General features: G+C 47.5%; 1 protein-coding gene across 1 annotated transcript in view; it reads left to right on the top strand.

The window, feature by feature from the left end:
• The first annotated feature begins 1,234 nt into the window (after nucleotides 1-1,234).
• HS6ST1 (heparan sulfate 6-O-sulfotransferase 1) overlaps nucleotides 1,235-26,939 on the top strand; it is a 298,969-nt gene continuing 273,264 nt past the window's right edge. The window contains exon 1 of the mRNA XM_054039225.1: nucleotides 1,235-2,136. Within this exon, the coding sequence (XP_053895200.1) occupies nucleotides 1,619-2,136 (518 nt within the window). The 5' untranslated portion in view covers nucleotides 1,235-1,618. The remainder of the gene's footprint in view (nucleotides 2,137-26,939) is intronic.

Genomic DNA, 26,939 nt, shown 5'->3' with positions numbered 1-26,939 from the left:
TTTAAGCATTTGCCTAGCTATAAACACAACCCTACTTTAGTCACTGAAGATTATTTGCTTATTGGGGAGCTTCCTGCATCTTCCTCTCGAGCATCTAGTGCTGCCCACTGTCATATACAGAATTTTGCACTAGGTGGGCCATGTGTTTGATCCAGCATAGCAATTCCTATGTTCCCTGAGCCTCTTTTAACCATGCTGGGAACTATTATGTTGTAACTGGATTCCCTGACAGGGTTAATTTTGAGCAGAAATCTTTGCTGATAACTTTGCAAAAGCATTCTCCTTAGAAATGCTTTTCTGTCAATATCACATCCACTGACCTTGTTTTTAGGCCAACCACCTGTTCCCTTATTTTTAAAATTACACAGCTCACACATGAAAACATCTTTTTTTCCCCCTATAAAGTTTATCACACATGCTTGCTCTTTCCTTCCCACCCACAGCCATCATAAGCCTCATTGTGTCATAGAATAAAGTCTGCGGCACCCACTTGTGTGTAGGGTGGCCAGATGTCCCACTTTTATAGGGACAGTCCTGATATTTGGGGCTTTTTCTTATATAGACACTGATTACCCCCTGTCCCGATTTTTCACATTTGCCATCTTGTGTGACATCAGAACAAGAGGCATTCAGTGTCCCCTGGGGAACGAGCAGATATATTTGGAAAGCACTACTCTGTTTTCATGCAAATGCCCTTCGGTGCTAATAATTTTGCAGGGGTGCTGGGAACCACTGAACCAAACTTTAATCCCTGTATACGACGGAATCCACCTTAAGCCAGGGCACCCCCGTTCCAGCAGCACCTGTGTAATTTTGTTTCAAAAAGGGAGGAGAAATAAACTCAGCTGTGCCAAACCTCTCTCATTGCAGGTGATGTTCAAGGCTGCATGCAAAGGCTCTCCCTGAAGGGATGGTTGCATTGCAGAGTGTTTCCACGAGACCTTTACGGCGTCCCCCAATTTTTCCCTCCTGACTTTGAAATCTCTCTTATTTAAATAGCCACAGCTAGCAGCTCTACACCTTGACAACCTGGGGGGGGGGGGGCGGAGGCAAAGGGGTCCGTCCTGCTGCTCTCTGAGGAGAACTGTAAAAGTCTGGGAGCCTGGAGAGCTCCCCAAGCGCAGCCAGCGGCTGTGAGTAGGAAGTGGAAAAGGGGAGGGGAAAAAAAGGCTGCGGGCGGGTGCTTGCAACCTCAGAGCTGAAAGGGCTGCGGGGCTTTGCCGTCTCTCTCTCTGTCTCTCTCTGCCTCGCGCTGCTGCTGTCGGCGCTAGGCTGCCGCCGAGAGCGGAGCGGAGCGAGCGGCGCCGGCGCTGTGCATGCTGGGCTCCGATCATGGTGGGCTCGCGCTAGAGGCAGGAAGGGCTCGAGCCAGTCCCCCCCTCGCCCCCGGTAGCCGCGCGCCTCCCGGTCGGCGAGTCCCGGGGAGAGAAGACACCGACTGGGAAGGGGGCTGGTACCCGCCGGCCGCTCGCTCTGTCCCGCACCGCAGCGCCCCAGGACCGCTGGCCGGAGGAGGAGGGGGAGGTTGCCCCGGGTGCCAGCCGCTGTGGGGGGACGGGACCGGACCGTGCCCCCCGCTGCTGCCCCCCGCGTGCCCAGCCCCGGGAGATGGTGACACATGAGGCGCGCTGGCAGGAGCATGGTTGAAAGGACCAGCAAGTTCTTGCTGATCGTGGCCGGCTCGGTGTGCTTCATGCTCATCCTGTACCAGTACGTGGGGCCGGGGCTGAGCCTGGGGGCGCCCAGCGGCCGCGCCCCGGCCGAGGAGCTGGACCTCTTCCCCACGCCGGACCCGCACTATGTCAAGAAGTACTACTTCCCCGTGCGGGCGCTGGAGCGGGCGCTCGCCTTCGACATGAAGGGCGAGGACGTGATCGTCTTCCTGCACATCCAGAAGACGGGCGGCACCACCTTCGGCCGCCACCTGGTGCAGAACGTGCGGCTCGAGGTGCCCTGCGACTGCCGGCCCGGGCAGAAGAAGTGCACCTGCTACCGGCCCAACCGCCGGGAGACCTGGCTCTTCTCGCGCTTCTCCACCGGCTGGAGCTGCGGGCTGCACGCCGACTGGACCGAGCTCACCAGCTGCGTGCCCGGCGTGTTGGACAAGAGGGAGAGCGCCGCGCTCAAAGCCCCCAGGTGAGCGGCATCCCTAGCCCACCCCGCGGGCATGCCTGGCATCCCCAGCAAGGGAAACAACCCAGCCTCACCCTCCTGGTGTTCACTGCACTCCCCTGCACCCCCAGCCCGGGAACTCCCCTCTTCACCCTCACAGCGTGCAGTGTATTTCCTTTTGCATCCCCTGCCCAGCCCGCAGCATACTCTGCACCCCCAGCATGGGAATGCCCCTGGCGCCCTCATGGCGTGCACTGCATCCCTCTGGGCATCCCCCGCTGCATCCCTAGCCTATGGGTATGCACTGCATTTCCCTGCACCCCGAGCCAAGGAACCCCCTCTGCACACCCATGGCTTGCACTGTACTCCTCTCTGCATCCGCAGCCCAGCCCACAGCATTCACTGCACTCCTCTACACCCTCAGCACCCCCTCTTCACTTCCACAGCATGTACTGCACCCCCTCACCACCTCTCTCTTCATTCCCACTGCACTTCTCTGTACCCTGAGCCTGGGCACCTCATCTGTGCCCCCACGGTGTGCATTGCACCCCTAGTCCAGGTACTCCCTTTGCATGCACTGGACTCCTCTCTACCCCCAACCTGGGCACCCCTCCCTATACCGCCATCTGCAGAGGGCACTGGACTCTGCACCACCAGCCCAGCCGCCTCCTCTACACCTCCACAGTGTGTGTTGCACCCCTAGCTCAGGCACCCCTTGTTCATGTGCTGCACCCCTCTCTCTACTCTCAGCCTAGGCCCCCTCTTCTGTACCCCCACAGCATACACTGCACTTCTCTAGGCACCCCCAGCCCATGGCATGCACTGCACTTCTCTCAGCACCTCCAGTCTACCACACTGCATACAGTGCAATCTTGTCTGCACTCCCAGCTCACACTACTGCGTGCATGCCCCTGCCCTCTGCACCCCAGCCTGGCCACCCACTTCTGCACCCCACAGCATACACTGCACTCTCCTCTGCACCCTCAACCCAGACATCCCCTCTGCCACCCACATGGCGTGCACTGCATCTTCTCTCTGTACCCCCAGCTCAGACCACCTGCCCACTGTACCCCACAGCATTCATCCGTCTGCACCCCCGGCCCTTGCCACGACATACACTGCACCTGCCCTCTGCATCCCTAGCCCAGGCACCCCCTCTGTCCACACCATTACAGGCACTGCACCTCTTTTCTGCACTCTAGCTCACCCCATTGCATTCATTGAACCTCCCCTCTGCACCCCCATATCCCATCTTGAGCACCCTCCACTCCTCAGCCCAGCCTTATCCTTGCCCGTGTAGCCTATATGCCTACCCTACTCTGTGCATCCCTAATCCTCCTGTACCTCAGCTAACCTGTACACCCTCAATCGCAGGCAAGAGAGACCCAAGACAACCAGTCCCCTGCACACTTAACCCCCCCCCGCACGTACATGCACAGTTGCCCCCATATTCCACTTTGCATACCCCTATACAGCCCTACACCCACTCTATATCCCCCCTTCAGTTCCTATCCTTTTCCCTGCACAGTGAGTGGTGCTTCGAAAGCCTTAGCTGAAAAACTGTATGTTTTTTCCTGCAAACCTCAGCCTACATCCCCTTTATCTCTCTGTCTTCCCTTGGGCAAGAGAGAGAGCATCACCCCAAAATCCCAGGCAAGACAACTCACTCAAAATTTCATCCTTACACACGCCCAGTCCGACCCCCAGCCCCTCTCATACAGACACCAAATCCCACTGCATTCCTGTCCTCTTGCATCCTATCCTTCATTCCACTGCCCCAATCTTAACTTGCTCTCAAACTAATAATTTACAATAATCTATGTAAATTTAAATTGGCTTGTTTAAAAGCATCTCCAATTGTTCTTATTCCTGCTTCCCTAATTTAACATATTTTTATGTCTTTGAGTCCAAGAGGTCTAAAAAACTATCATTGGAAATACCATGCACAATCTCTTTAGTGAATGTAAATCACTGTTGTTGTTATTACTATCCCTTGTATCATTTTTTTCGGTAAGTTTCATTCTCGGAGCTATGCAACATTTTATGCAATCATTTGTTAATGCCATGTGCTGTATATATATCGTTAATAGCATACGTAATAATCCCTTTAGTGTATGGCAGCCTTAGAGCAAGTCTGTGTTTTAGCATCGCTGTTCTTCTTTCTTCTGTATTTTAAACAGTTGGTCTTGTCCTAGGAACAGTATGCCGTTATTAGCGTATTAGTTATTAGTATTCTTTATTGCCTCTGTTATGATTACTGCTCTTTTCAACGGAACTCAGTGTTAGTCATCCTAATACTATACTTGAGTCACTGTCATGCTGGCTGACCCGGGAGCAGCAAACCAGGCTTTCCTTGTGATTTTCTATTTTTAAGGCACTTGTAAACATTTTATAAACAAAATACCCTTCACCTATCCTGTTGCTGATGTGGTTTAGTGAAGTGCTGCAATGAAAACTGCTCAAAGTTCAGATCCGGTAAAAACCCAGTCTGTGAACCTTGGCACCCAGCTAGCAAACTCTTAACCTGCCATAAAGGCAGATTTATGGATAGATCCAGACACCCATGTGCTCAGGATCCTCAGTTGTACTTAAACCTACTCTACCTTCAGTATTTAAGCCTACCCTCCTTGCTTTTTCATACAGTTACCAGAGAATAGCATAATGCTGTTGTAATGAAGCTCCAGATTGTGAACATATAGCAAGGGTCCTGTTACATAGTTGCTCAGTTACCTTTAACCTAAAAGGCTTAATAATTAGTTCTTTCCACTTTGGAGAATGGATTCTGTGTGTATTTGTAGGCATTTCAGAACCAGCTACTAAGTATTGCACCTTTTCAGTAATTTTTAAATGAGGTTGTTTTCTCTCTAGTATTTGTTTTTTGGGATTTAAGGCATTTGACCCTTTTTAAACTATCTGTACTCAAAATATATTGAAAAAATAATCTAGTCCCCCAGTGCATCCAGGAGCAGATTATCATGAAACAAACCATGTGGTGGCACGGGACCCCCATCGACGGGGGGCCCCCAAAATGCAGGACAAATCTCATCTGACAACCTGCCCGATTCCCAGCCGGCAGCACAGGAGGGCTCAGGCAGGAAGGCTGCCTGCATGCCGTGGCTGGTGGCCCCACGCTGCTCTTGGAAGTGGCTGGCTGCTGGCATGTCTCTGCGTGCCTCTGGCGGGGGGGGGAGGCGGCTCTGTGTGCTACCCCCTCCCCGGGCAGTTCATGGAGACCCGATGCCCCTCTCCCCCCAAGGGGTGCGCAGAGACGTACCAGAAGTAGGGCTAAGGCGGCTCCCTGCCCGCTCTGCCTCCCTTCGCGCTGCCTGGGGGTGTGTGTTTCTCCGCACGCTGCCCCTGCCATGAGTCCCGACTCCACAGCTCCCATTGGCTGGAAACTGTGGCCAATGGGAGCTGTGGGGGTGGCGCCTGCAGTCAGCGGTGTGCGGAGACCTCTTGCCCCCCTCTCCCCCCCCCCGCCTAGGAGCTGCTGCTGGGGGGGATGTGCTGATCGCTTTGGGAGCCACGCCGCCCGAGGTAAGTGCTGGCCCCCACACACACAACCCCCCAGCCCAGAGCCCACATCCAGCACCCAAACTCTCTCCCAGAGCCTGACCCCCGCAACCCCTCCTGCACCGCAACCCCCTGCCCCAATCAAGGTACCTCACTTTATTTTCATTTACTTTCCATTACTTATAGGAGGAGGATGAAGGAAAAAAAGAATGAAAAAATGTGGGGGAGATAAGAGAGAATGTTCTTTTTCTTGGCTGGGTCCTGGGGGGGGGGGGGGGGGGGGGGGGCTTGAAAATGAAGCTGCGCACAGGGCCAACTAACTCTAAATCCGCCACTGTGTGTATCCTAATATTAGTTTTGCTAATATTAGTGCTGTGGTCTCTTTGTTTCTGTTACCCCACAGATTAGGTTGGATTAGGACTTGATTTTCAGAAATGTGGGGGCTCTGATGTGGAGGTTTAGGTAATCTGATTATAGTAATCTCGGTTTGTTTACACACACTGTGCTTGGCCTTTCATTAATTTTGAACTGGGGATGATTTTGTACAATAAACAACTGCCAGTTGACTTTGTAATATTGTCGTAGCACAGTGCTCTCTCTATTGTAACAAAGTACAGTTCATTGTGTTCGTAAGGCATCTTCACAAAAAGATAACATTGCTCTGGCTTGTAATGAAATCAGGATTCATAAACGAGAGATGTTTGTTTAAAATCAGTGATGTAGTGAATTTCATTTGTTCAGATGAAAAAGGATACCTTCTTGCATTATTTCCAGTACACTAGCAATCATATCACTTCATTTCCCCGCTCTGAATAATGTATCTTGGCCATCAAAACAGTGCTTGTTTTTTATGCGACCTGTGCATTTGAGAGAGGCTAGTGTTGAAATAGGATTTGACTACAAAATTCTCATTTGAACAAGCTCCAGACAGAACCATCTGGGTCTTCTTGAACCCAGTAAGACTTCAGAATTCTGAAGTTACTTTTACAGCTCTTCTGCAGTGGAGACATGAAATCCACCTTTCAGAACATTCAGTTCCTTCCTTTATATTCGGTACGTACAGTGACAGGGCTGGATTAATGCAGGTGTTTTAGGGGCTGCAGTCCAGGGCCTCAGTCTAAGGGCAGCCCCGTGGGTGGGATGCGGCCTGCGGCAATTCTCCCTGCCACAGGCCGGACACATGTTCCTGAGCCTCAGCACCGCTGCCCCCGCCCCCCTGTGTTTGGAGCCGCGAGCGCCAGCTTGCCAATGTGACCCTGCGGCCCCTACGCAAGAGGCATTCAGGGAATCTGCTCCCAGCGCCAGCTCCGCAGCTCCCATTGGCTGAGAGCAGAGCAGCTTGGAGCCAGGGCTGGCATGGGTCCTGCCTTAGCCCTGCTGCGCCGCCGACCAGGAGCCGCCTGAGGTAAGCGCCTCCCGGCTGGAGCCTGCACCTCACACCCCTTCCTGCACCCCAACCCCCTGTCCCATCTCTGTGTCTACCCAAAAGCCCACCCCCGTAGCTGGAGCTGCACCCCCTCCTGCATCACAATCCCAGCCCTGAGCCCACTCCAAACCCCCAATGGCCCCACAAAATCTAAGAGCCCCGGGCCCACAGGAGAGTTAATCTGGCCCTGTACAGTGAAGTTTGACAATGTTGCTCTTTCCAGCTATTGCATCAGCATTAGAAGAGTGGGAAAGCGATGTTTGTTGCCCAAAACACAACTTCTTTCATCTGATTAAAAATCTGTCTAACATTGTGCCTTCCAGTAGGTCTTGGAAAGCGAAGGTCATTCAGAAATGCCCACATGTACAAATCATGAGTTAAAAGCTTTTAACCTTGAAAAGAATGCAGCTTTATCACTGCATAGTGCCCTATTGCTCTACATTCCGTAACCTAGGCATGGTACATAAATTTACAATGCACTTGGCTCTTTTTATTGTTCTGCTGCTCTGAGTTGGCCTTAATGATGGGGAGTGCTAGAATGTCCAAAGACTGCAAATTCCTGGGATTTTGTTTTTGTTTTGTTTGGGTTTTTTGCATTGATACGGTAAACAAGAGATAATTTTTAGCTCTAGTGGGTCAGTGTACTTAAAGTTTATGCAGTTTTGTTGTCTTTGAGTGATGTTTACCATGCTTTGTATATAAAAGACACTTGTAAATTATTTTTGGGCAAGCATTTCTTGAAGTAAATGTTGTGTTTTGTTCACATGCAATAAAAGGAATAGATTGTCGTCTTCTGTGCTTGTAACATTTGGAACTAAAGCGAGCATTGTGAACCAAAAGCGTACATTATCTACAATCTCTGCAGGATGATTCTGTTAGGTGATAGACTGCAAGTCTTTTGAGAACAGAACCTTGTTCTCTGTTTTTCACAGTTAGTACTTAATACATATTGATCAAGATTTTCAAAACTGGCTAGTGATTTTGGGTGCCCTATTTAAGACCCCTTAAAGGGGCCTGATTTTTAGAAGGCAGGGGCTCAGTGCTTTCTATAAATTTGAGTTTTTCATTTGTCTCAAGTTAAGCATCTAAAATTGAGATGCCCAAAATCTTGAGTTGCTTTTTAAAATCTTCACACCATTATATTTTGCATCAACTCAGTTCTTTAGCCTAATTGTCACTATTAATAGATTGTGCAAAGTAAGCCAGTCTTACTTTGGCTTTCTCCACTCAGGGCTTGATCTAAATCAGTGGTTTTCAACCTGTGGTCCGCGGACCACTGGGAGTCTACAGACTATGTCTAAGATTTCCAAAAGGGTCTGCACCTCCATTTGAAATTATTTTAGGGTCTGCAAATGGGAAAAAAAAAGGTTGAAAACCACTGATCTAAAGCCCTTGAAGTGAATGGAAAGATTCTTGGACCAGCTCTTAATGCAGTGGTGCCCAAACTTTTCCTGTCACACCCCCCTTACCAGTAATGGAATCTGTCTGTGGCTCTCCCTCTCCCCCATTACTGCACAATTGGCTCAGCAGAGGAGCTGGGTGCAGAACTGGGGATGGGGCAGAGGCAGAGCTGGCCTGGGGACGGAGAGGTAATGAGGGCAGAGCAGGGGGCGGAGCAGTGTTGGGGCAGAGTAGAGCTAGGTGGTGTTCCGTCCCCATCCCCATTGGGGGCTGGCCTGCCCCCCCGCCGCCACTGCGTGCCCTGCCAGATGTTCCTCTGTGCCCCCTTGGGAGGCGTGTCCCACAGTTTGGGGACCACTGCCCTAATGGCACTGTAGTGTTTCCCTCTGCCTGCTGCGCCTATCACCCTCTGGGCCAAGGACTGTGAAGAGCTAGAAGTTCTCAAGACCTTCTTATAGGGCACTTCACTTATGAGCCTGATGCCTCCCCCTTTTAATTGTGTTCTGTGGGAACAATAAGGGCATAAATAAATTTAAGCTAAGGGAGATCCATTCCCTTATTCTCCCCACTTCTCCTCACTGAAAACAATCTTTATAGCTAGCCCTACTGGTTCATTCTTCTTTGTATCAAAACAAGAGCATATAAACGGGTTATAGTTTATAAGGCATGTAGCAGCTTTAAATATCCATTCGGCTCAAGCTGCTAGTTGCTTTAGGATAGGCTGCATATTTGGCAGAACACTGGAACTGTGTTGCTCTCCACCCCCATTTAATTTCTGTTTCAAAAGCTGTGTAGCTTGCTTCTTTTATTTTCTTTTTTAATGAGCCTCCTCAAGAGGCTAACTTAATCTTGGCTTTGTGTATGTGTTTATATGCGAGTCTGTCACAGAAGTTCACCTGCTGAGCTTTTAATCTACATTTAACATGATGCTCAAGAAATTGACAGGAACATTTTTTTCTGATCACAAATACAAAAACAAAACAAAACAAAAAACCCCTCCCAACCCTCGTCTGGACTTGAATTCTTTATAAACAATAAAATACCATATATGAACATTAAAATGCAAAATCTCAGATGTCTGTTTTAGGTTTTCAGTAACACCCATAGTTAAGCAAATCCATTTGCCTAGATTCTGGAGTCTCTCTGGCAAGCTATTTACAGTGTTTGTTTTGTGCAGGTTTTTATTTCCTTTTATTAAAAGGAAACAATTAGCAGAGCCCAGCAATATGGAGGGGTTTTGCCAGTTTGATTTTTCTAAAGTGTGGACTTTCACAGTTTCATATGGGAAGTGTGTATGCAGAGAGCTACGGGCATTGTTCACAAGTCAGCTACACCAGTGTGGCTCTGGCGTAATTCTGCTGAAGGCAGTTGAATGGTAACAGGGTAAAACTATTGAAAGTGAGAGGAGAGAAAGGCCTTTGGGATGTGGAAAACTGAATTCCTTTTGCCCCCCAGGTATGTTACAGCCAGTTGGCCATATATGGAACCCCCTACACATTGCATCCAGTTGCCCTGATTTCTAAAGCCAAGAGTAAGGTGACCATATATCCTGTCTTGCCAGGGACAGTCCCTTTTTTAAGCCCTGTCCCAGCTCTCCTGACTTTTTGGCAGAGCTAGGCATTTGTCCCGTTTGCTCTTGCCAATTTGATCAGTTGGCAAGAGCAAATGGGACAAATGCCCACTTTTGTCAAAAAATGGGGTCTGGAGGAATATGCAGGGGGTGAGTGGAGATGCCAACCCTGTGCAGGGGGGAGGAGGAGATTGGATTGGTGGGGGAGGCAGCGTTCCAGCATGTGGGAGATGGCCCAGGTTTCCAGGAACCGGGCAACAGCCTCGTGGGTGGTGGTGGTGGGGCTCGGGTGAGTGACTGGGGATGTCCCATTTTCCCTTTGGGAAATATGGTCGCCCTAGCCAAGATAGAAGGATCTTAAATCTAGTCAGTTCTCTACAGCTGAGACCGTTTTTTTAGTTTGGTGGATTGTAAATCACTGAATTAGGTTAGTCATTGAGGTCAGGCTTTTTGGCTAATTAAAAACAAAAAATAAAAAAACTGCTGTCTTAGAATTAAGGTGTTCACCTGAGTCACCTAGGGCCCTTCTAATGTTCTATATCAGGCTTAATTACTATTGAAATGTCTGTCCTTTGCTGGCAAAGTAGGAAAGATGATTCCTTAGGTTTGTCCCTGCTTTAGTGTCTACTTGTGTTTAACCTGATTTTGAAACACTTTAGTCCTTTTAATTAAAACTTGTGTAAGAGCTATGATTTCTCCCCCCCACCCCCATTACATTATTAGTTTATTTCGATTCTGCCCCTCACCCTTTCAGAGCCAGCAAGGGGTACAACCTGTAGGCATGTAATATTAGAAACAAGACACCGGACAATCTCAAATCTTTTAACATGAAAAAGAGGAGTGACAAATCCTGCAATATATACTACCACCCAAAATGATGCACGCATACCTATTGCAAGCTAGTGAGGACCTGATCAATACTAGCTTCAGATCTTCCTATGCACGCTTGGGGGGGATCTATGACTAAGAAGCTCGGTGAGCCACCAGCCCTTCAGAGGGATGCTGCAGTGGCTTTAAGTTAACCTTTAATAAACAAAGTGCATGCACCCAAAGCGACTAAGGCCTGGTAAGGCAGCTACACACTTACTTGGCATAACCAAGCAGGGCATGTTTGCTGTGTATCCTGAGGAGTCTCTCCCTGAAGGGGAAGAATGAAGGATTTTTGTTATATGCTAGCATGGGAGCTGGAAGCATTCGTAATTACCTTCGTTCTTCTCTTTAGGAAAGCATTGCTGGAGAAGTCTCCCCTTGTAATCTAGAGGTTCCTGTGACTCCCTCTTTGGGCAATCCAATCATCCCCACCCCAAACTCAGGAGAGACTGGACACCTTTTCCTGTGAAACTTCCACTGATTTGCAGGATTGGACTCTTAATGAACTTGCAGGCTCTGTACAAGTGCACTGGAGACAGTTTAAAGCCTTTGCGGGCACACATACAAAGTAATGCAGGATTTCTGTGATTCGCTCTGGAAGGATGTTTGTAGCCGAACAAAGCTGAGTGGAGACCCAGTCCTCTTAAAAAACGTAGTTTTGTGTTCTCTGTGAGTTTGACTTATCGCTTTGATCACTTCGCTTTCTGTGATAGTCCCATTCTGCTGACCATTTGCCGTATCTGAACCTTGTTTGTGGCTGCCGCACATGGTCATGGATGATTGCTTGTTAATCTGTTTCTAATACATTTGTTCACAACTGTGACTAGGTTTGTGATATTAGAGAGACGAGGTAGTTTTTTATTGGACCAACTTCTGTTGGTGAGAGAGACAACCTTTTGAGCTTACACAGAGGCTTGTGATAGATGTTAGTCAATAGTTGTGTGGTTGTGGTATGACAGCTGTTTTGGCCTGGAAGCAGTTTGACTGTACACCTGTGGTTTGATGAATAAACAGGAAATAGCTGGTTCAAGTTCAGGTAGGCGTATCTGTTTGGTTTAGTGCAGTGGTTTTCAAACTTTTTTCCTGGCAACCCAGTTGAAGAAAATCGTTGATGCCTGCGACCCAGTGGGGCTGGGGATAAGGAGTTTGGGGCCTGGGAGGGGCTTAGGGCTGGGGCAAAGGATTGGGGTGTAGGGGTGATTGTAGGTGATGAGGGGTTTTGGGTGCAGGAGGGGCTCCGGCTTGGGGGAGGGAGGCTCAGTGCTGGGGCAGGGGGTTGGTTGCGGGAGGGGGTCAGCACTGTGGGCTGGGGGTGCGGGATGAGGGGTTGGGGGTTCAGGAAGGGGTTCTAGGCCAATGGGAGTGCGGAGCCGGTGCTCGGGGTGGGGACAGCACGCGGAGCCCCGTGGCCCCCCCCGCCTAGGAGCAGGAGGAGCTGCTGCTGGCTGCTTCTGGGGCACAATGCAGTGTCGAACTAGCCTGCCTTAGCTGGGCAGCACTGCCGAAGGGACTTTTTTACAGCCGAGTTGGCAGTGCTGACCAGAGCCGCCAAGACCCAGTGCCTTACGTTCTGCGACCCGGTACTGTGTTGTGACCCGCAGTTTGAAAACCACTGGTTTACTGTGTCGTATCCATTGTGTTTGGTGTGTTTGCCTGCTATACATCTTACTATTGGAATACCTTTAATGGGGACTGTGGTGCTTGTGGAATGGCATCATAAGGCCATTGGCTTCAATCGCTTGCAGAATCAGGGCTGTTTGTCTCTTCTTCCATTTCCCATGGGAGGTCACTTGTTTCAAAGTACTAGTTATATTACCATACTCGTGGCAAAAATTGTAGTTGAATGTTCTAGGAGTAAATAGAACTCCCTAGGGTGTGTGTGGTTACTTCAAAAAGCCAAATGGCATATTTCTCTTGCCCCAAACTTTGTGTTTCCATAAAATTGAGCCCTGGTTGCACTTAAATACCTTAGAAATATTAGGATTGAGGGAGGGGGATTTTCCTTGGTTAATTTAGAATTGTTGTTCATGGAGCAAGGCTACTTGTCATGTTTTCCACTGTTAATAGTCGCAGTGGATATAGCTGTTGAGTCAGGATTCTTTAGTGGAATTTTGTTTGGGGTTGGGATGGAAGGAAATGATACTGATGTTTTTGATTCAATAGAAAAGTGTGTGTGTGTGGGGGGGGGAGAATATAGAAATGAAGGAATCCATTGCAGATTCTGTTGGCTCTGAGATGGTGGCTGTCTGTAAGGGCTTTTTTGTTTTTGTTTTCCATCATTCCTAATGAACTTAGAACTATTGATTGATCAGTGGAATTTCTGATTAGTGCAGTTCTAAGGTGACACAGACCCTGTAATTGCATTTTATTGCTTTTTGTGCATTTCTCCCCTCCCGCTATCCCCTCAGTACAGAAATTGGATTCTATACAGAGTGCTCTCTATCCCTGTGCATAATCCTTAGGGAATTATTGCCATCAAGAGACCAGGGCCTTAATCAGTCTATTCTGCAGCACTTCAGGTTTCGGGTGTGAATTGATGCTGCACTTGGTCTGTTTATGATATCGCCAAAGGAGGGAGCACTCAGCAGCTCCTAGTCCTTGTCGTTTGTCTCCTAACAATCTAGTCTCTGCTGAAAATAAACCGCCTATGTTAAGAAATGGTGGTGCACACTAAACATGAATTTTAAAAAATCCACCCTTAATGGGGTTTGGTTGTGATTATTTGCATTATATGCTGCACATAAGGGGTAGGGCATGAGGTTGTGCTCTGTATGCTGTCCTGCTGCTGGGAACTTCTGATTAGAGGTGTGAGACAGGCAGCCTTTCTAGCCCTTACCCTAAAAAGAAGTTAGAGGGCTTCTGTCTCACACCTCTAGCCCTAAGGTGAAGTCATTGATCATACCAATTGTATAGTGCTTTCACTATACACAAGGCACCTACAAAGGTTGGTGAGCATTATCCTGCGGAGGGTCAGACAGCTGCTGGTATTAACCTGAAATAAGTCTTGAGTGGGAACGGTCTGACACCTCTACCCTAAATCTCAAGATAATATTTTTCATATATATTCCCTACCTGTGCAGCCATTCTGTTGCCTCCAGAATCGGCTGATGTGTCTTTATACAGATGATTTCTGAAATGCATCTGAACATATTTTTCCTGCTGCTTTGTCCTCTACCTTTGGTTAATGATAAACCTTTCATAATACTTGTCTGCCTTTTTATAGAAGAAATATTTGGCAATTTCCTGCCATTTTAAACAAGAAATTGGTGATTTGCAATTAATTTTTTTTTGTTTTGTGGTCTGATGCTACGTTTTGTTGCATAACTCTTCTCCGGCTTATTAACTGGAAAGTCTTTGATTACACTTCATCGCAGAGTACAGTATTAGCATTTCTTTTGCTGCACAGTGATTTATTAAAAAACCCTGTCGTATTTTGGGTTAGATTTTACTAGAACTTTTTGGGCCTTCTTTGTGTTTTTGTTTTTATAGTCTTTTCAGGAAAATTAGTAATGCTGATTTTGAAGTATTAACTAAAACTTCTAAACTCTTCTGCCAAATAAAATAGACAGTATGGTCTACATTTTCAAAAGTGACTAGAGATCTTTGGATGCCTAACTTGAGACCCTTTTGAGGGTCTGACTTTCAGAAAGTGCTGAAGACCCACCCTCCTTTTTGGAAATCAACTTTGTCTCAAGTTAGGCACTTAATATCATTGGTTACTCTCGTTAATTTAAGGCCTATAGCGCTAACATCATTAGGAGTAAACCGGTGTAAGACAGGTGACTCCAGTAAAATCCTCAAAAAGATTTGTTGCAAGTTTCCTTGTAAAACCTGCAAGATTCTTTTTTTAAGTCTGTGTTCCACTGTGTCTGTTCTCTGTGCAGGCTCGCTCTCTCAAAAGAGAGTCATTTTTGTGTTTTTCCCCTCATGCCTCTTGGGAGGTGGGGGGAGGGATAGCTCAGTGGTTTGAGCATTGGCCTGCTAAACCCAGGGTTGTGAGTTCAATCCTTGAGGGGGCCATTTAGGGATCTGGTGCAAAAAATTGGTCCTGCTAGTGACAGCAGGGGACTGGACTCAATGACCTTTCAAGGTCCCTTCCAGTTCTGAAATAAGATATCTCCATATATTATATTAAAAAAAGAGTCAATTAAACTTTTATAGTATTTATGTTTAAACTAGCAGCTCTTGCTGTGTGACCCTCTCACCTTCAGTAAAGATTTCAGTTAGGGTAACAACAACCCTGTACTGCAAGTATTCGAAAAAAAATCAATGCTCCCTAGGGCAGACCAACAGCAGTAGCTTGCTGACTCACCAGTTCCCTGAGATCCTTCGCTTTACATGTGGAGATGCTGGAAGAATTAGAAGCACAAGAATCATAAACTGTAATCATAATCGGTAAACCATCCCTCCTGTTAACATGCTTTAAATTGGAAAAGACAGGATTACTCTTGTGCTACTTTTTTTTTTTTTCATCTCCCTTAACTAGGTCTCTCCAAACCAAAGAGACAGATGTAACTCATGTTGCTGCCCAAGAGGCAAAAATGAATAGATTTATCCTGTTTACTTTGGCTTAATCAAGTACAGTACAGTCTACTTAAATGAAAATCTGTGTAAAGGAAAATACTCCACACTCCAGGCCCCATACCAAAGCTCATACACAAATGCAGAGAAGCCCTTTCAGAGTAGATGGCCTTCGTGTAGATCTTTGAAACCTCTCCTTTCCCGCTCCATCCAAACAGTAATGTCTCCACTACACTGAGCGCACATCACTGTGCACGTGGTTGACTTTAGGATATTTAGGGTGGTGTCAGTGAATTCTTTGCAGTATCCCCAAAATGAGCTGCCTCAGGCTTGTCTACGTTGAAGGTTTGCCCCAATTTTACTGGAGTTTGTACTGATTTCAGCCAGTTACGACCAGCTACTAGTATAGGTTTAAAAATACACTTTTTTCCCCCTAGTGTAGATATAGCCTAAGGCAGTGTCTGCACTAAGCTTTTTTGCCGCAAAATCCTCACTCTTGCTACCACCAGTTCAACCCCACCTGTGGTAGCAATGGTGGAGCACTAGTACAAGTGGTATTTGCAACAGAGGTGGGGTGAGAAACTGCTGGAGTTTAAACAGCCGTGTTGTCTAACCAGCTCAGAGTCGGTGTATCTAATGGGGTGATTACAATGCCAGCAGCACCTTGGCTATAACAGGGCTCTTGCTGAACCAGTGTTGCTGAACAAGTGGTAGGGATGGTAATACCCTCTCTGATCCGGATTCAACCCTGCCACTCCATGGAGACTGTTCTCACCAAAGCATCTAAAGATTCGTTCCTGGCCATTCCTCTGAACCAGTCCTACATCCTCCTCGTCCTCAAGCTGTCAGCTGCATTTGAAACTGGGTACCATGCTTTCCTTCTTCTTTCCTTGTCCATCCTTGGCTTTTGTGACTCCGCCCTCTTCTGGTTCTCTTCCTACCTCTCCAACTGCTCCTCCAGCATGTTCACCCCCCCCCCACACACACACACACACTCCATCTTTCTGGTGGGGCAGGGTTCCCCTAAGGGTTCTGTCTGTGGTTCCCTTTTCTTCTCCCTCTGCACTTTGTCTCTGGGTAATCATCTCTGTAAACACAAATTCAACAACCATTGCTATGCTGGCAAATCACAGATCTCTCTCTTCTCCAGATCTGTCTCTATCAGTCCAAACTAAAATCTCGGCCTGTAACTCTGACATCTCCTCATGGTTGTCCAGCTATCAGCTTTAGCTCAACATGGCCAAAACAGAGCTCCTAATGTTTCCCCCTCAAACCTCTCCCCCACCTCCTGCTCCATCACTGTGGACAACACCAGCATCCTGCCTGTCACTCGGGTCCATAACCTGGACATTACCTTCAATGCTGACTTCTTTCTAGGGCCTCACATCCAGGCTGTGTCTAAATCTTGCCAGTTCTTTCTGCATAACATCTCTATGAGCTGCCTGAGGCCTTGTCTTTCCTTTCCATCCACAGAGCTAAAACTCTTGTCCAGGCTTTCGTCATCTTGTGTCTCAGATACTGCAACATCTGCTTCTCTGGCCTTGACAAATGCAATCTTGCTTTCCTCATGTCTATGCAGAATACTGCTGCAAAGATAGTTTTTCTTAGCTTATTGTTTTGACCACATCACCCGCTCTTTGCATCCTTCCACTGGTTCCCCATTCTCCGTTGCATTAAACAATAAGCAACTAGTTTTCAATTTTACAGTCCTTCATGACCAAATGTAACCCCGCCTATCTCTCATAAATTATTGAGGTATCAGCTTCCACCTCTGGTCCACCAACAAGGCCAACTTCCATCACCCACTGATTTGAAAATTTAACAAGCACCAACATACTTTGTCCCAGGCTTCTACTTATGTATAGGAGACGCTTCCCTTAAACATCTGCAAAGCTACCTCGTTGTCCTTCATCTCCCTCCTTAAAACTTGTCTTGGCTGTGATGCCTAAAAAACAATCTGATGACGGTTAGGCCGCTGGTGCGCTGAGATCTCTGCCTATCATGCTGACCAGTAGTGTCTCATTGTTTCCTTATCCTCTCCCATCTGTATCCATCTGGTTCTCTTCTCCTATACGTGGCTTGTAAGCTCCTTAGGGCAGGGATCCTCTTTTTATCCTGCTCTGTAACTAGGGCTCTTATGTAATAAAAATGATTAATAGTAATGGTGGAAATGTTTGGCAAAGAAGCTTAATATAGGTAAAATAAGTAACTTGACTCAGCCTTCAGAAAGAGTCAGTGTCAGAGCTGGGATTAGAATTCAGGAATCCTACTCTCTGCCCAGTGCTTAGTCCACTAGAGTAGGCTCCCTCTCATATTTGCTGAGCTGCCTGCCCCCTCATTGCAATGGATCTGGGCCGGATTCAAACTAGTCACCGAGAGGTGAAAATTTCTACAACTCATTAGAGGTACTAAGCACCTGAACCGTTCAGCCCCCTTCTAGGGGCTTGTACAGCAAATGCGTATTTGAGAGAGTTCTTGGGGAAAATACTGTGCCACAAGATTCTGCAATGAGCCGTGTGAGACTGTGAATCCTTTATTCCCTCTCAAGAAGTCAGGTGCCTTGTTAATTTGGGTTAAGCAAGGAATCAAACACCAAGAAGCAATTTATGAGAGGAGAGCCAGGTGATTACTTCTCTCCCCACCTCTTTTGTCTGTTCAGCTTTCATGTGAATTGTTTTTAAAAGCTGCCAGACAAGCAGCCTGGGGGTCTGACGTGCTATAGGTAACTAAACAAGGGGTGTGGTGGGAAGACAGCAGTGCCAACTTTCCCCACCCTCACTCACTGTTGGGCTGGTCTTGGAAGGGGTCACCTTATCCCAGTATTATCAACCCAAAGGGATCAAAAATCATGAGTCAGAACCTATGACATTTAAAAAAAAATAGATCTGGGATTGGTTTTAGTTGGCATCTGTGTTTTGAGCTTTTGGGGTGCATGTTTTCAATATTTGCTTCACTGCCATGAGGGCTAGAATCTTTTTTTTTTTTCCTTTTAAATGAAAGCTGATTTTTCTCATGTAATCACCCAACCCAGGAGCTAGGGTTTTAAGAAGACCACCAAACATTGTAAGACTCGTGATTTAAAAAAAAATAAAATCATGTGTTGTAATCCACTTTGTGCTAGCTGTGGTGATGGAGTTTTATGTGTGGTAGGTGGCTCTTGACCGGAGACCGTCAAACTAATAACTGTTGGGTTTTTAAAAACAAAATCTGCAATGGATTTCTAATACTGGGCTAAACCTAGCTTGTGATCCTGTGTCATAACATGTGGTGTGGCCTTCATCATAAAGGGAAAGACAGGAGGAATTTTAATATGAAGCCGGGGCAGAGCTTAACTGCTGTTTGTTATAAGCAGAGCTTTTGAAAATGGGGCCAGGAAAGGAGCGATTTGATCTGTCCATCGTTTGGAGGACAATGCATATATGAGCACATACGTGCATCTTGGATTGGGTTATAAACACTATAGTTAGCATTTTGCCAAGTTGCTTGCATAAATGTAAGTTTCTGTGGTCTTATTAGGGAAAAAAGAGTATTTTGAATGTGTTAGCTAATACGTGTTATAATCCTGTTCATAATGCAAGTTATGGCTTTAACACATTAACCAGTTGAGATAAACGTTAGCTCCCTTGACCCGCTAACTAGTGTTAAAACCATACATTAGGCTTTTGACACCTGCTCACGTGTATTTTAACACGTTAGTCAACACCTTTCTTCCTAATGTAGACCTGGCCTGAGTTTCTTGTCCTGAACATAGCAAGACTTGAGCTTTTCAGTTTCCTTTCCTTGGGAGTTCTGTAGCTCAGGACTTGCCTTTGAGGCCTTGCCTATTTACTATTTAAAGGTTGGTATTATAGCAGGGGTGGACAAACTTTTTGGCCCAAGGGCCACATCTGGGTATGGAAATTGTATGGCAGGCCATGAATGCTCACGAAATTGGGGTGGGGATGATGACTCTCTCTGGGGGTGGGGCCAGAAATTAGGAGTTCAGGGTGCAGGAGGGGTCTCCAGGCTGGGCAGAGGGTTGGGGTATGCGGGGGGGGGGGCTCTGGGGTTGAGGGATTTGGGGTGTAGGAGAGTGCTCCAGGTTGGGACCGAGGGGTTTGGAGGGCAGGAGGGGGATCAGGGTTGGGGCATGGAGGCGGGGGGGCGAGGGCTCTGGGGTGGAGCCAGAAATGAGAAGTTCAGGGTGCGGGAGGGGGATCAGGGCTATGGCAGGAGGTTGGGGTGCAGGCTCCGGGCGGTGCTTACCTCAAGCAGCTCCCGGAAGCAGAGGCATGTCCCCCATCCTGGTCTTATGCAGAGGCATGGCTTGGTGGCTCTCCACGCTGCCCCATCCACAGGCACCACCCCCGCAGCTCCCATTGGTCGCAGCTCCCATTGGTCGCAGCTCCCAGCCAATGGGACCTGTGAGAGCGGCACTTGGGGCGGGGGCAGCTTGCGGAGCCCCCTGGCTGCCCCGAAACGTAGGAGCCGGAGTGGGGGACATGCTGCTGCTGCTTCCAGGAGCTGCGCGGAGCAGCCGCCGATCCTGCTCCCCAGCTGGAGCGTGGGAGCGGGGCAAGCTCCAGACTCCACTCCCCAGCGGGAGCTCAAGGGCCGGATTAAATTGGCTGGTTGGCCGGATGTGGCCCACAGGCCGTAGTTTGCCCACCCCTGTATGGAACTAACATGTTTGAAAAGTCTTTAGTATGGACTAGGCAGTTTAATGTCAAGTATCAGAGGAGTAGCCATGTTAGTCTGGATCTGTAAAAAGCGACGGAGTCCTTTGGCACCTTATAGATGTATTGGAGCATAAGCTTTCGTGGGTGAATACCCACTTCGTCAGATGCAGTCTACAGTTTAATGTGTAAACTTTAACTGGACCAGCTTAACGTGTTAGAGGCAGGGTGTCTTATCTGCATTTGACTTCTAAAATGTGTTCGCTAACAACATACTTCTAAATCCGCGCTTACGCAGAATGAGCCCAATATGTAAACCACAAATGTCTGTACCTTGGAACAAACATTGAGGAGTGTCAGGCCTTGTCTACACTGGCATTTTACAGCGCTGTAACTTTCTCACTCAGGGGTGTGAAAAAATACGCCCTGAGCACTGCAAGTTTCAGCGCTGTAAAGTGCCAGTGTAGACAGTGCACCAGCGCTGGGAGCCATGATCCCAGCACTGGTAACGATTCCCCTCGGGGAGGTGGTGTGTGTGTGTTGGGTTGTTTTTTTTACCGGCAGCGCTTTAAAGTTGCTAGTGAAGACATGGCTTATGTCTACACTTAAAATGCTACAGTGGCACAGGTGCACAGCTGTAATGCTTCAGTGTAAACACTGCCCTTGCTGTAGTTAATACATATCCCTGAGAAGAGGTAGCTAAGTCGACTGAAGAAGTCTTTTGTCTGCCTAGTGCTGCCTCCACCAAGGATGAGGTCAGTGTAGTTATGCCGATGTAAATTTTCAGCATGGACTGGCTTTGAGTATTGTGGAAGGGTCAGTTTCTACAGCTCCCTTCTGGCCAGCTACCTCATAGAATGCTGACCCTCTGGACTTTGTCCCTGGAAGCCCAGTTCCTACCTGTGCCACTGACCTGGAGTCAGAGGGACTATCAAACCTGTGCTAAATAGCTGGATGCAGTGCCGGCTTTAGCAGGTGCGGGGCCCCACGCCGGGACACGAATTGTCTTGCACCCCCTGCCCTGACTCCGCCCCCTCCCTGGCCCCGCCTCTTCCCCAAGCATGACACATTCCTCCTCCTCTTCACCCCTCCCTCCCAGGCTTGCGCTGATCAGCTGTACGGCGGCGCAAGCGCTGGAGGGAGGGGGGAGAAGCAGGACGCGGCACTTTTTTTTTTTTTTTTTCCTTTTCCCCGCTCCGCCGGCAGCCCCGGACGTTGCGGGGCCCTCTTAGGGGTGGGGCCCCATTCCGGGGAATCGGCCGACTCGGCTTAAAGCCGGCCCTGGCTGGATGTTAAATGGCAGCTGCTGGCAGAATAAGAGCCTTTGGGGAGGAAGAGCAGTTGTCCTGCATGAGCCTTTGAGGTCTGGTGTGTAAAGCAACCCTGTCTATGCTGGCAGGTCTCTCAGCTCAGCATAAATGTTCCACCTTTCTCTCTGACCAAGAGTATGTGGTTCAGTGCACCTCTCCCCGTTTCTATCCCATGACCTTCTATAGAGCCCAACCATGAAGTGCCTAGAATATCTATGGATTTCTGGGGTTGCAGAAGTTCGATTGCTGCCCTCATTGACTACATGAGAGAGGTGAAGACAAAATCCTGTTAACCAGCAGTCTGTCCTGACTTGCTCATCCAGGTTGCTAGGGTGCTGTATTTTGAGTGTGGTGAGGCTGGGTTGTTCATGCTATTTGCGCAGCCAGCTCTTGTCTTCCTAAAACAATGCCAGGTAATATGTGAGTGGGTGCTTGTTTTCTTTAGCTGTTTAGTGCAAATTTTATAAACTGTCTGAACTGCCGTTCTGTGGAGTGTAGGGACTGCTTCAGGCCTCGGGGACACAGCACACCCCAAAGAGAGGGAGCAGGAGGAGTAGGGTGACCAAATGTCCTGATTTTATAGGGACAGTCCCGATTTTTGGGTCTTTTTCTTATATAGCCTCCTATTACCCCCCCACCCCCCGTCCTGATTTTTCACATTTGCTGTCTGGTCCCCTAAGGAGGAGCCCCAGCCTCCTGTGTACCAGGCAGCCTGGACTTTGAATGGAACAGCCCTTTTTTTGTGTGGCTAGCAGGTGTGGAGAGGAAGCAGGGCTGTAGCTCTGCCCATTTCCCACCCCTTTTCAGTGCACCAAGGGAAGAGGCCGTGCGTCCCAAGAGTGCAGGCACTGCAGATGTTACAGGCCTGTACATCAGCTGTGCAAAGCCTCTTGTGTGCATCCCACCTGAGGGCTTCTTGCAGTCTGACCTTAAATGCTAGGAGTAGAATTCCCTTCGATTGCATCATCTGTAAGATGTATTGTCTCCGAGCTCCTGCAGATGTGTTGCCTGCACAGTAGGGACAAAACTTTTCTGACACTATTAGCTTGACAGCGTGTGAGCCACAGATTTCAAAGCAGATACTTAGTGGGCCTGAGTGTGCACTGTATGTCACGTGTGTATACATCTGCCATATATTTTTCATATAATAATCCTCATGTAGGATAGTAAGTATTCTTTTTATAGATAAGGAAACCAAGGCAGAGGTTCAACGATTTGCCTGAGGTCACAGAGGGGGCAATGTGTGATTCGAAATCAGGACTGCTTGGCTCCAAGTCCAGTGCCCCATCTGCTAGATTATGCTTCATTCCCAAACCAATTGGGTGGTAATGGGAGGGCAGGACTGTACCTTAGGGAGCCACAAGGTGTCCTTTATTGCCTCTGGCTCTGTCACGTGGGTGAGCCTTGAATGGGCCCTGTAGTGAGGGGACTGGGAGAATAATCACTCTGATACTATAAATAGTTTTCCCAAATCAGTTTTCCAAGTATCCTCAAACAAATGCAGAATTAAATCCCTTGCTGCAAGCTGCTGTCCACTGTGACACCATTTCTATTTGGAAATGCCTCCCCGCCCGCCCCCCTCCCCCCGGCTTTCCAGTGTGAGTGTTTCCTGATCCAAGTCATTTTCCTTATTGTCCTCTTGCTGCTGGTACAGGAGGGGTTGACACTTGAGGTGTAGTTGGGCAGTAATGACATCATAAATCACAATAGAAAAGAATACAGCTGTAATTTATAAAACTCTAGCACCTTTCTGAATGATGAATAGTTCCTCCCTTCTACTGCAGAATGCTGTGTTTGGACAGTAGTTGGCTGTGAAGAAAGAGCATCTGTTGTCAGTGTAACACTTCAATGGAAACCTTTATAGACTTTGAAGGATGGAATCCTTAAACATTACGGAGTTGTAAGTGAGACACTTGCTCCTCCAAACATTTCAGGCAGCTTGGATCCCCTCACCCTTCCCTCCTAGGATATTTCCTAGTTCTGTAGACTATTAGGGGTTGTCATGGGAGGTCTCTTTTCTGGCTGAGTGTCTAGGCAGTCCTAAACCTGCAAGTGAGTGCTGATGAAAGCAGGGGGAAAAGGGGCTACTGTACTGGGCTGTGCATGTCGATTTTGGGGTTTGGTGGACTATTGCCTACTGCTGGCAGGACCAGAGAGCGCCTCTTTTTTTCTGTGGAAGTCAGCGGAGCTACTCAGGTACTGAGCTATTCAAGTATCTGAGGACATGTGACCTTTTTGCTATATTTAAAATGTTGCTCACTGGGCTAGCTTCATAAGCATTGTCTCATTTTCATGGGGATCCTGTAAGCAAGGTGTTTTGTGCTAATATTTAAACGGTTTGACACTGTTTGATGCATTAACTCCAAACAGATTTCCATGCCATTGTTAGTAATAGCACCTGGTTTATTCTGAAATTGACTTTACGTGATCCCTTTAAAGCCACAAGTACCCTCACATATAATAGTTATATGGTTCAAAACAACTAAGGATTCCAAAGGTATCTTCTGTTAAATCCTCATGAGCATCAGGATCTGCTGCACAGATTCTGCAGAGAAGCATTTGTATAAACAAACTCCTCTTCAGTTCCTAGAGGAAAGGGAAACTTCTCTAAATGATATGGTCTCTGTGATGCCACTGGGCAGGTCATATGGGTGGGAGAGAGCATTAATCGCCGGTGGATTGGAGAGCAAACAACCCTACTTTCAAACAAACCCAGCTGCTGGGTTTCAGCAGTGTCTCCAAATTTGAATCCCGGTGGATTTCTACAGGTAAGGTTACAGACTTGCTGTTCAAGGAGATGCTGTGCATTTCAGCAAGTGTTTAAAAGAAGTCAGTTCAGAACAGGAGCTGGTTACTCCAGTTAACACTGGTTATTGGCTTTCCCCCACCGCTTCCCATTCATAACCCTCTTAAATGCGTGACTAACAGCAAAAGCCAAAACTACAGTGCAAGGAAGTACAGTATTTTACACCCTGGAGGATGATGCAAGTCAAAACAAAGTTGTTTTGGCTCCCCTTGAATGCCATAAAAGCTCACTTGCTTCGAAGCTATGCTTTTAAATCACATCTCTGAGCCTGGAGGGGTGTGGGGGGGGAGTTATGGGCAAGTTTTGAGAAGTTTGTTCCCTAATTCTTCTCAGCATGGGGCTGGTGAGACTCAATGGGGGGTAGGGGGAATACAAACAAGTGGTAGTTGAAGATGAGTGCTACATATAGGTAGGGGGTGGAGAAGCTAGGGTAACTGAAGATGAGTGCTACACAAAGCCAGGACTGGTGCCTCAGTGGATATGGAGCATTTCACCCCCCAGGTCATTGGATCTATGCAGACCAAGTTAGTAGTGACTAAAAGCTTTTAACCATCTGGTGGGTAATATCAGTCCCATTCTCAGAGGACGGATGTCCGTTCCACAAGTGTAACCATCCAATATGGCACTTACTAGCATCCCTATTTTTTTTTTCTCACTCTCAACAGAGTGCCTGAAGGTTGAATAGTTACGGAGAATGAGCCACCTGATGGCACACTGCTTTATGATATAATACAGATCCCTTGACTGAGTTCTGATTTGATCAGCCAGCCCCTGTATCTATGTCCAACATACTCTCTTGCTCTTTACAGATAAAGCAGTGGAGGTGGCGGGAGGACATGTACAGGATGCATAATCTCCATTGTGACACTTCTATTTTAGATAGCAGTGTGGGAAAATAATGGTCTGCAATTCTGGCTTCCACTAATCAAACCCCTCTGGCTCTATAACAGAAGAGATGTAAAATGCTGCTGCTCAGCTTCTTGTCACTTATAATCGGTGTGTCAATCAGACACAGAGTGGCAGTAATGTGACCTGACTTTCAAAGTGAAAATTCAGGACACAGGTAGCAGGGGACAGCTGTGTGTTACCTGGCCTTCCCTTCCCCTCCCAGGAGCAGCCTAGTAGGGCTAGTAGTATCTATGAAGAGAGTTTACAAAGACCGTTGTTTTTGTAAACCAGTCCAGGGAGCTAGAGCAGCCCTCAAAACCTGTGAGATTCTTGTATTTCTGGGTCATCTTGCTACCATCTTCCTGCTCCTAGTGGGGAAGGTTTCAGAAGCTCTGGGAGTCTTTCAAGTTAAAACCAGAACTCTACAGTGTGGCATGAGATGTATTGTCAGAGCAACAGAGGAAGAGCAGGTGAAAACTTTGTATGGAGCCTAAACCAATATTCATCAACTTGGTTTCCTTTCTCGTAGAGTAGAGAACTTTTTTGGACTAGTTTCCCTCTTCCCCTCCCCAGTTCTTCACACCAATATTAATAAGAATTGCTAATACAGATGCAATCTTGTAAAACCAGCCTGACTCACAACCTGCGAGAGAGAGAATTGGTTTACTTGGCTTAAAGCCACGGACACTAAGTGAATCTATCATAGGATTCTTAGCCACATAGGAGGAAAGTCTGGTTTAGTTTGTGTTTTATTAATAAAACCCAAGCATGAATAACAGTTGCAGCATATGTTCTCAGGAGAGGCCAACTAAAGGACTTCCTTTTCTAGTCCTCTCTTCCCAGCTCTTGCAGTGGTAGAGCTGCTCAAAGCCAAGACAAGAAGAACAGGAGTACTTGTGGCACCTTAGAGACTAACAAATTTATTAGAGCATAAGCTTTCGTGGACTACAGCCCACTTCTTCGGATGCATATAGAATGGAACATATAATGAGGAGATATATATACACACATACAGAGAGCATAAACAGGTGGGAGTTGTCTTACCAACTCTGAGAGGCCAATTAATTAAGAGGGAAAAAAAAAAAAAAAACTTTTGAAGTGATAATCAAGCTAGCCGAGTACAGACAGTGTGATAAGAAGTGTGAGAGTACTTACAAGGGGAGATAGAGTCAACGTTTGTAATGGCTCAGCCATTCCCAGTCCTTATTCAAACCGGAGTTGATTGTGTCTAGTTTGCATATCAATTCTAGCTCTGCAGTCTCTCTTTGGAGTCTGTTTTTGAAGTTTTTCTGTTGTAATATAGCCACCCGCAGGTCTGTCACTGAATGACCAGACAGGTTAAAGTGTTCTCCCACTGGTTTTTGAGTATTTTGATTCCTGATGTCAGAATTGTGTCCATTAATTCTTTTGCGTAGAGACTGTCCGGTTTGGCCATTGTACATGGCAGAGGGGCATTGCTGGCACATGATGGCATATATCACATTGGTAGATGTGCAGGTGAACGAGCCCCTGATGGTATGGCTGATGTGATTAGGTCCTATGATGATGTCACTTGAATAGATATGTGGACAGAGTTGGCATCGGGGTTTGTTACAAGGATAGGTTCCTGGGTTAGTGGTTTTGTTCAGTGATGTGTGGTTGCTGGTGAGTATTTGCTTTAGGTTGGGGGGTTGTCTGTAAGCGAGGACAGGTCTGTCTCCCAAGATCTGTGAGAGTAAAGGATCATCTTTCAGGATAGGTTGTAGATCTCTGATGATGCGCTGGAGAGGTTTTAGTTGGGGGCTGAAGGTGACAGCTAGTGGTGTTCTGTTATTTTCTTTGTTGGGCCTGTCTTGTAGGAGGTGACTTCTGGGTACTCGTCTGGCTC

This window comes from Malaclemys terrapin, chromosome 9 (genome assembly GCF_027887155.1).
Source record: "Malaclemys terrapin pileata isolate rMalTer1 chromosome 9, rMalTer1.hap1, whole genome shotgun sequence".
NCBI lineage: Eukaryota > Metazoa > Chordata > Testudines > Emydidae > Malaclemys > Malaclemys terrapin.
Note: the sequence above shows the minus strand (reverse complement) of the source record. Positions and strands in the feature narration are given on the sequence as shown.